The 10,887-nt window shown below is 29.9% G+C and overlaps 1 protein-coding gene across 1 annotated transcript; it reads right to left on the bottom strand.

Annotated features, from left to right (window-relative positions):
• Nucleotides 1-1,235: 1,235 nt before the first annotated feature.
• Nucleotides 1,236-4,617, bottom strand: LOC145639294 (14-3-3 protein 10-like). The gene is made up of 4 exons (XM_081690495.1): nt 4,031-4,617; nt 2,428-2,550; nt 1,612-1,725; nt 1,236-1,432 (listed from the first exon to the last, which is right to left on the bottom strand). Exons 1-4 carry the CDS (start codon nt 4,523-4,525, stop codon nt 1,412-1,414), a joined length of 753 nt encoding a protein of 250 aa, XP_081546621.1. The 5' UTR covers nt 4,526-4,617; the 3' UTR covers nt 1,236-1,411.
• Between the last annotated feature and the right edge of the window lie 6,270 nt (nt 4,618-10,887).

Below are 10,887 nucleotides of genomic sequence, written 5' to 3'. Positions count from 1 at the left end.
GATCAGTCTAAACGGTAGTAAAAATCAAACCGTGGAAAGACAAGTGATGAAAGTCAATAAGAGTGTTTGGCAATGTAGCATTTAATGGTGCACAATTACACATAGCATTTGAATATATTTATCACACCTTATTAGATGCATCATATATCAACGGATAAAGATCACATATACCTTTTGTCCATAATAAGTCCATACTTCGTATATAACAAATACGAAGTATAAGGTCTATTCAGTGAATTTTTCTTCTAATATATGGTTATATATTAAGTAATTTTTTTTCATTTTAAATTAATGATTTATGTGGTACATATCCTAATGAGGATTACACAGTCAATGAAGTATAATTAGGATTTAAGAGCTAGCTATTGTTCATTTTACTTCTTTAATCGGTATCTGAAGTTCAAACTTTTGTCAAAAAAAAAGTTCAAACTTTGGTCAAAAAAAAGTTCAAACTTTGTCCCTAAATTGTTCATTTAAAATAAAAAAATAAAAAAAATAAAAAAAACATATCATTTTCGAAGTGTGAGTACAGTATTACGTTTTAAAATAGTGTAGCCAAGGCACAAGGTTAATACCCTAAAATTTAAAAAATACTTTATATAAAGAAGAGGATATATATATCAAGCAAAGGATCGGATATACAATAACGGGCAAGATTTTTTTTAAGGGCAAGATATAGATATAAAACTTTTTTTTTAAAAAAAAAAAAAACACTGATTATATTCTAAACAATCGTTGACAAAATCTTCTAATAAAATCATTTAACTTATTCTAACACAGAAATGGTTTAAGATTAGACTCAGTCCAAAAGATCATTTACGTTAAATCTTCTCAAGGAATGGATGTCACTAATCCCAGACTTTTTCAGAAAACCATAGGAGCAATGTGCTCAACCACCTCACCAAACATTCTCGAGAAGAGATTTAGGCTACCAGAGACTGCCGAGAGGATAATAGAGTACTCACAATGACAGTGCATTAAAATGAAGAGAATATGCCTAAGGATGAATCCTTCGACACTTTCAAAACATTTTTATTGGAAATCACTGATACGGACTACTGATGCTACTTGTGTAGAGATGACAATAAAATCGAGAAAAATTCCTGTAAAATTTTAAAACAAAACTATATTTTGATTCAAGCTATGCTTGATTTGTATCTCATCTCAACATATTAAGCAGATCAACCAGCAACTATATGGACCTGTGTCTTGGTATGCCTCTCAAAGCACAAAACTTTTATAAAAACCAGATAAAAGCAGAAATTGCATTATGAACTATGAAGGTCCAAATGAAACATAGTTTCATGAGCGATACTTGAATCCATGTAACAAGTTGACGGCAGTATCTTCAAACAAGAAACGAAACAATTAACACAACCTATTAACCACATTCACCAGCGCTTTACATCCTCTATGATTCATCCAATTGATCCTGCATATATATATATATATGAAACATGGTTAGACAAACTAGGATTCCCAATTCTTTTAGTTGCAGATTATTTAGCAATATACACCGATTGCTGAAGATAAATATACACTAATATACTTCGTATACTCGTAACCAATAATGAAGCATGTGAAAGTAGAGTTTAGCATAGCTGTACAGACCTGGTCTGATGTCCAGAGGGTGAGGTTGTCCCTCAGAAGTTGCATGATAAGAGTGCTGTCCTTGTAAGATTCTTCACCCAAAGTATCCAGCTCTGCTATGGCTTCTTCAAATGCCTGTCAATATTTATAAAATATAGCGAATTATTATTAGATACACTACCACATGGAAACTGTCAAATTGAAAGTATCAATATATAACCAATTTAAGGCAACATCTAGGAATAAAACTGATTAATATAAACAGGCATCCACAAGCTAAGCTAAAATACTGAAAATACATTCAAGGTTCTCAATACAAATATCAAATCATTACACATGCAATTGGCTCCAATTTGGTGACCAAAACTCACAACAAAATTAATTTCATAGAGAACAAAATTAATTTCATAGAGATATTTACATTCAAAGATCTCAATTCATCAAGTCGAAAACCCTGCAAATGCATCCCAAATAACCATTCGTATACATATAAACCAAACATAAGTTAAGCCATTTTTCAGGTTATGAAAGCTATGGCATGTTCCTCCATAGTATCAAATGCAATATGCATCTATACAACTTTCATACAAATAGACAAAAACCAGCTAACAGAGAGCACAATACCATCTTAACATCAGAAAATCAGAAACTACACCCATTGATGCAACAAACAGTTAGAAAGGTGAGAGTGGGAGAGAGGCATCTTCGTCATATAATGTTCTGTTTATCAGGCACTTCAGGATATTTATATGACTGACGAAATAACTCTAGCAACCAGATAATTCTCCTAAGAACAATAAATATTTAAGTTATATACATGGGGATTAGCTTAATTACCTGTTTGGCCATGCTACAAGCTTTATCAGCAGAATTGAGTATCTCATAGTAAAACACTGAGAAGTTGAGAGCAAGACCCAATCTGATGGGATGAGTTGGTGGCAAATCTGTAAGAGCAATTTCCTGGAAGACGAATTTAAAAAAAGTCAGATAATAAGCTCAATACCATACTTGCTACTTAAAATACGTCAAAGCCAAAACCACAGTGGTGAAGAAATATCTTCTGAATTCCAGACAGCGATAATCAGATTGAAATACATGAGAAAATAGCCACAGGAAAGCTAGACTGGATACTTCATATTTTTATCTGCATATGCAATCCCTACTATTGAAACATGTCAGCAGATCAACAACATACAATCTCTCAGATCCAAACAGCATAAACCCATACACCTCCAGAACCCCTTTATTTTATACCACCACAGAGATCAATTAGACATGTGCAAGACAGATCTGTCGAGCCAAAGCCAGAGAAATATATACAACTCATATTGGTTATCTTTTCTTGACACAGATTTCAAAATAATATGCAAAGACATCGATGACCCAATAAACACTCCTAGACAAATCTTATTTGTAAAGAGTCAATGACTGAAGGCTATAATCCTGGTAGCAAGGATCAATGGTTACATCACAAACCCTCCATATCTGCTTTCTGCTGATCATAACACTCCTAAAACATCAATTCAGCTAAACTTGCAGATTTTTAGTACTGAAAGAAGCCTTCAAGATAGACTCTAATCAGATTATGCCAACAATTCCAGAAAAGTGATAATCAAATCCATTACTCAATAATCAATACTGCCTCACTCTATCCTTGCACTCCACTTCCAAGATAAAACGAGCGTGAGCTAGTATACTACCAGTACATTAGTATTTAATACGGAAACAAATCTTTGAATTAAACTTCATCCAATTCCAGAGAATCAACAATCCTGTTCATATAATACCTCACTTCAATCTAGCTTTCAAAGCCATTAAATCAAAATATTCTTCTCACCAACATTCTCATCCTTATTCTTCATTTCAACTACAGTACAATATTCAGCCAACACATATTGTATCCACAACACATCAATATTCCTATTAAACTGCAGGAATGTTCTCAAATATCCAAAATAAATCCAAATATTCCAATTCAAACTGCAGAAACTTTCTCAAATATCCAAAAAACATCCAAATCCCTATTAAACTGCAAGAATTTTCTCAAATATCCTAAATATACATCCTATAAAACTGCAGGAATTTTCGCAATTATCCAAAATACATCCAATATATCCATAATATTCAAGTATCAAATCTCAGTCATTCCATCAATATACTCTTTTCAGTAACTAATCAAACAGCATTAATCACTCATTCAGCCATTGTTAGCAAGAATCTCAGTTATTCTTCCATACCTCAGCATATAAAGCAGCAAAATCGAAGCATAAATTCAAAGATTCTATCAAAAGAATAAAGTATTACACAAAAAATAACATATACAAATCGAATTAAAACTTTTAGGTCAAAATCAATTCAGACAGATCTCCGCAAAATCGAACATCTAAACCCTAAAAAAACGGCAAAAAATCAAAAAAATTAAAAGAAAAAGCACACAAACCTGAGCAGCTTTGTAAGCATTCATAGTATCTTCAGCAGCAGTTTTCCTTTCATCACCAGATTTAAACTCAGCCATATAACGATGATAATCTCCCTTCATCTTCAAGTAGAAGACTCTAGATTCACTAACAGAAGCAGTAGGAGTGAGATGAGAATCAAGAAGCTTGAGAATACAAGCACAGATATCAGAAAGCTCAGATTCAACTTTTCCACGGTAATCCCTAACAAGAGCGACATGGTCGTCGTTCTTGCGACCTTCTTCTTTCTGCTCAATGGAGGAGACGATGCGCCAAGCAGCACGAAGAGAACCGATGACGTTTTTGTAGGCGACGGAGAGGAGGTTGCGCTCTTCGACGGTAAGTTCGCTGCCGGAAGAGGTGGTGGTGACGACGAGTTTGTCCATGTATTTCGCCATTTCTTCGTAGCGTTCAGCTTGTTCGGCAAGTTTCGCCATGTAAACGTACTGTTCTCTGGTAAGGTTGTCTGGAATCGCCATTGTTGAGAGGTTGAAGAAGGAGGAGGAGAGAGAAAATGGTGATTTTTTGGGGGGGAAAGGGGGCGAGGAAGAAGAGGAGGTTTTGGTTTTATGAGAAGGGTGAGAAGAAGAATCTTGGAATGTGGGCCGTTTTTTAAGTATGAGGTGGAAATAGAGATATTAAAGGGGAAATAAAATATTGTCAAATTGATGAAATTGTTAAGCAAGTTGTGTTGCATATGAAGTAGAAAATATCACAAAGGGGTGGTGAATTTGATGATTGAGGGATGTGCAAATGAGTAGGTGGATAATTTTAACAATGTGTGTTTTTTTTTTTTTGTTTTTTTTTTTTTTTAATAATATTTTTTCTAAATGGAAATATTATGGGAGTATATAGATTATTTAGGCCCTGTTTAGTTTACTTGATTTTTGTTTATTTGATCTGATCTGGTCTGGTCTGATCTGATCTGTAACACCCCTAAATCTCCCTCTACGGAAATACCAGTATAATACATATAATTATACCGTAGAGATAGACTTGGGCGTATTACCGCCGCGTGATTACGCAAGGCTACTCAAAATACTTAACTCAATATCAAAAACTTGCAGCGGAAACTCAACTTTCTTTTATTAATACTTATGAAAATAGTAACATTGTTATGAGTACTCTAAATAAAGACAAGACCAACATTTCTAAACTAGGTGAAGCAAATCCCGGGACTCCCATATGCTCATTCATGACTCCACCTGAAAATAGTCAACACTGCTTACCATTACGGTAAACAGGGCGAACCAAAACAAATAGAAAATACAGATTAGCAAAATATGCTAAGTACGATAAGTGCAAGATAATGTAAACTCAATTTATTTGCAAACATGCTTTTAAAATCGATTCCAATAAATAATCCACTAATTCCAAAACTCATGATTCAAAACCAATTCCAATGATTCAACATTCAAAATAATTGATAAACCAATTCCTTTAAAAATCCAATTCCTTTTTGAACCAATTTCTTTAAATCCAATTCCTCACCCAAGTGTGCACACCCCCCAAGCTAGTCTCCTTATATTACAAGGCTATTCTTGAGGAAAGACCCGGTCATACAAAGGCCAAGGCCTTATCAATAAACCAAATCCGCATAGTGGGATTACCAACCTGCTTATAAAGCATTAATAATAATAATAATTCAATGGTTCAATAAATCCTTTTAAGATCCAACAAATCCAATATAATTCAAACTCCTTTTTTATGAGTCCACATACTTTCAAAATCAAAACATTTTAAATAAATACTTGAGGATAAAATCTCATATTAATAGCTTTCCAAAATCAATAACTCTTCCTTGAAAAACCTTTTATTTAATTCAACAAACCTTTTAAAAATCAAATTATTTAAACACAATAAGTAATTCAAACCATTTAAAACATGATTTAAAAACCAAAATACTTTTATCAATACCTCCAAACATGATTTATTTCAAAATCATAATTCAAATCAATTTAATTCAATCACCAATCAAATCAAATAAAACATGTTATTCAAACCAATCACTTTCAAAGGTATCTAGCCACCTAACGTACCTTGATCCTTGCTTAGCTATACACACCAAAAGAACCTCAAGAATCTTGGTCGAACACACCCTACAAATAAATATAACCTTAATCAATATAAGGTTAACAAATAATTAAAAACCCCCAACTATATGTACATGAACCTTTTAATTAATTTCTCATAAACATCATAAAAATATGATTTTATATAATTAAAACTACTCATAATAATTTTTATAAATCCCCCATAATAAAAATAATAATAATTGAATAAGAGAAGGGAAGAAGAAAAGATAAGAGACCAAGGAAAAGAGAAGAATTGGATTTGCATAGGAAATAATAGACAGAACTTTCAGAGGCTATAACTCCTTTGATATAGCTCGGAATTGGGTGATTTTTGAGCCTAACCTCAAGGACTTTTCGATAGGAACAACTTTCTGTGAAACGTTCATACCCCAAAAACTGAGCAGAAGTGCCCGAAAATTGGCTTCAAAGATAAACGGGATGATTTGTGTAAAATTGAGGAGAAGAAAAGAAGAGAATTGGTGTGAAGAATGTGAGAGGTATGAAGGGGTATTTATAGGCTAGGATGTAGAAAGGATAGAGTTTAAGGTGTGATATGATTACTAGAAAATGTGATAAGTTTTTGGGGTTGTTAAGGTACTTAAATCAAATTAAGTCTAGATTAATAGTTGGGTTAAAAGATAAGAAAATTTAAATGGATATACATATGGTTGGGAGAAGAAAGATAGGAACAAAATGAGATAATGAAGAAGAAAATTAGAGGATAATTTAAAATATAATAATTAACAAACTAAAGTGATAACAATCAATAATAATAAAATAATTGAATAAATAAATATTTTAGATAATATCAAAATTAGTTAAATACATAATGTATATTAAATATTTCTCTTGAAATAGTTAGTAAAATATGGACCGACCTTAAAAAGATAATTAAACCTATATTATTAATTTAGAAATCCAAAAATAATTAATTATTCAAATGATTAAATACTTATATTTGGCGCTAAAATTCAAATATTATTTTGGCCCCAAATAATGAAATTACTAAAATACCCTTTTTATAAAATAATTCTTAATTAATTAATTATAAAATACGTATGAAAATACGGGGTATTACATGATCTGATTGTCTGATTTGACCATTCTTTGACTTGTACAATAAATCAATCTTTGACTTTAAATGTACAATAATATGTAAGGTAAAAATATATCAAGTGAGATTTTATGTGATTTTTAATAATGTGTATTTAACTATTGATTAATCCGTAATTTTCATAATTTTTTTCATTACGAAGTTAAAGATATCCAGCGATAAAAACAACTACACATAAAACGATGATCTGTTCTGAACTTATTTTTTCTGATCTGAACTTATTTTTTTCCTGAAATAAGTAAAAATAAAGTGAACTAAACAAGGCCTTAGTGTGGTTATATGGGTTAATGCTTGAAAATTGGAGAAAAAGATAACATAATTTCCACTCTAAAGCACAAGCAGTATGATGTTCAAAGACCATTTTTTAGATGCTAACCATTAGAGTTGATCAAGACTTGCTTGGCCGATTGGCTTGAGCCGAAAAATTCTTAGTTCGGGTAGAATTTTTGGATAACATCTCGACCAATATATATATATATATATATATATATATATATATAGATATATATATATATATATATATATATATATATATATATATATATATATATATATATATATATATATATATATATATATATATATATATATATATATATATATATATATATATATATATATATATATATATATATATATATTTTAATCAAACCAATGAATCATCAATCAATCAATCAATAACAATATACTAAAAGACACACCAGCAATGACACGTGTCATCTTCTGGTATGTCCGTAGTATATTTTTTAAATTTAAAAAATAAAAAGTAAAACTTTTAAAAATTGATAGATTATATAAAAAAACGTAGAATAATATATTTATAAACATAAATATCTAACCATATCTTTGTATAAATAAATTCTTATATTAGTAATTACTTTTTAATGTATAATGATTATTTATAGTAAAAAAAATTCATGAATATATATTTTTCAACTTGGTGAATGAAAAATTATCATATTTGAAATATAAATAAATTGCCAACAAGGTTCAAAATAGAAGGAAGCAATATAATATGTATTCAAAAATAAATAAATAAATAAAATAAAAAATATAAAAATTGATACTTCGTGACAAAAATTGAAAAATCGTGCATGGCACGGGATCTAACCTACTCATAAGCACACAATTAGGTACTCAATTCTTTAAAATTTCACCTTTTAGATACTCAATTATTTTTACTTTGCTTTTGGGTACTGAGTTAAGAATTCATGCAAAAAAAATTAAATCAGCCAAAGAATTGAGTACCTTGGGTTAAAGAATTTAGTACCCTTGGTTAAGTATGTGGGCCCCACCTTATTAAAAAATTAATATTTATAAAAAAAAATTGTATTAAATTAGACTAAGAAACTAGCCGTTGGTTTCTCTATTTAAAGAGGCATGAACCTGGCAGAAAATTCATCAAAAACAGTAAGAAAATTCATCAAAAAAATTTCTTAGTGTAAACCTGCAGGCATTCGATTAAAAGAAACAAATGGGCAGTCCTCCATCCACAACTGCTCCTCAATCAAATTGAGGGAAAGTTTTGCTTAGAATATCATCCACAGCTACCTTATTACAAGTTCTAGACTGAAAAGAAAAGCAACAAACATCAAACAAACTAGCCATGCTTAGAACATCAAATAGACAGCAGCAAGTTGATTAGATGAAGGCAATCCGAAGAGGCCTTCAATCTCCTAAGCCCAGCATCATACGCATATTTGAGGCCAAAAAACATGGCATGATCTTCTGCATTACAAGCACCAATTGAAGGGGCAAAAAATCCAAAATTTATATCAAATTCACACATAAATGATGAGAAATTGAGCTTATCTCAAAAAAATGGCGGCTTTTGGTGTCGTTTTCACCAGATTCGAGCACAAAGAAAGCTTCTGGTGTCGTTGTTCTTCGACAGTGGAGTGCGCAACAAATTTCCAGAAAAGGGAAAAAATTAACTCGCAAAAAGGGGAATAAAGAAATAGAAAGGGAAAAAAAATGGGTTGACCCGCGAATTTTTTAATCGGGTGGGGCCCACATACTTAACCAAGGGTACTAAATTCTTTAACCCAAGGTACTCAATTCTTTGGTTGATTTAATTTTTTTCACCTGAATTCTTAACTCAGTACCCAAAAGCAAAATAAAAATAATTGAGTACCTAAAAGGGGAAATTTTAAAGAATTGAGTACCTAATTGTGTGCTTAACTCAAATAAATTGCCAACAAGGTTCAAAATAGAAGGAAGCAATATAATATGTATTCAAAAATAAATAAATAAATCTAATCTAATATATATAAATAAAGTAGGCATTTTTGGAGAGCATTCGGCGCGCCACATAAGCAAAGGTATATTTTTGACCAATTAAAAATTAGATTTCTATTTTATTTTAGAATTAAAAAATTCACTTGCCACCTACATAAAAGCGACGAATGAGATTTAAGAAATTTGCCACGTACGTAAAAAAACAACGAATAATGATTTATTAGGATTTAATTTATTTTAAAAACTAAAAATTATCTTTTAAAAAAATCATCTTAAGATATAGGATTTATATATCTAAGATAATCTTTAAAGTGTTTATAATAAGAAATAAAAATTATTCCTTAATTATAATTAAATTAAAATTTGTGATGTCTACCACTATAAATTGACGCATCCTACAACACCAATAAAATTTCATAACAATACAAAACCAAATCAAGCGAATTTTGTGTCAGTTGTGTCAGTTTTATGTCATCAATGGTTGCGTAATTCTTAATTTAATTTTTAAAATCCATGTTTAAATGTAAATTTGTGATTATTGCTTACATTGTGTTTATTTAGAATACTTAATGATTATATGTTTATTTTTTATTTATTGAATTTTGTTTTTACATGTAGATCTAATATAATCAGATAATTAAATTCTAGCAAAAATGATTGGAAAATCAAAGTAAAAAGAGGTATTACATCTTTATATATCGTTTACATTTATTAAATTTTTTATAAACCTTTTTAGTTTTTATTAATTAATTATATGATTAAAATAAATTTTTGTGATTTAGGTAGCATAATCAAGTCATCAAATTAACTTAATTTTTATTTTTAATTACAGGGTGATTACGTTCATGCCGCAATTAAAGCCAACCTTGTACAATTTCGTCCAAAATTAATTGAAAGAAAAGTTTACGCCATTATATATTTTTCAATCGTTACAAATAAGAAGCAATATCGCAAGCATTGTCAGTGACAACAAAATAATGATTTAATTTTTTAAAATACTATTGTTCGGGCGATTGAGGACGATGAAAAAATTCCAATGCATAGATTTGATTTTTTACAATTAAAATTTTTAGATCAATTTCACAATAATTTTTCACTTCCTGGTAAATATATATATTGATTTATTTACAAGACTATAAAGATTAATTTTATATAAATTTATTTTTGCTAACATGTTTTATTTATCCATTTTGATTAGATGGAAGAGATATGGGTGTGAACGAAGTTGGTGATTATATCAAAATAGAAGATAAATAGTATACATGTTTTTAATATTTTTTTATAATATTTTTATCTTTTAAAAAACAACAAATAATGATTTAGGATTTAAATTATTTAAAAATAAAAAATATCTTTTCACATTAAAGATTTTATCCTAATATGTAACCGATAAAATATTACATTTACAATTATT

This window comes from Chenopodium album, chromosome 7 (genome assembly GCF_948465745.1).
Source record: "Chenopodium album chromosome 7, dcCheAlbu1.1, whole genome shotgun sequence".
Classification (NCBI taxonomy): domain Eukaryota; kingdom Viridiplantae; phylum Streptophyta; class Magnoliopsida; order Caryophyllales; family Amaranthaceae; genus Chenopodium; species Chenopodium album.
Note: the sequence above shows the minus strand (reverse complement) of the source record. Positions and strands in the feature narration are given on the sequence as shown.

What these genes read in the sequence shown, in the direction of transcription:
- LOC145639294 (XM_081690495.1), bottom strand. Translation starts at nt 4,525, where the DNA reads ATGGCGATTCCAGACAACCTTACCAGAGAACAGTACGTTTACATGGCG. An exon ending in ATGCTTACAAAGCTGCTCAG is followed by an intron (nt 2,551 to 4,030) that starts GTTTGTGTGCTT and finishes TTCGTCTTCCAG; the next exon opens with GAAATTGCTCTTACAGATTT. An exon ending in CCCTCTGGACATCAGACCAG is followed by an intron (nt 1,433 to 1,611) that starts GTCTGTACAGCT and finishes ATATATATGCAG; the next exon opens with GATCAATTGGATGAATCATA.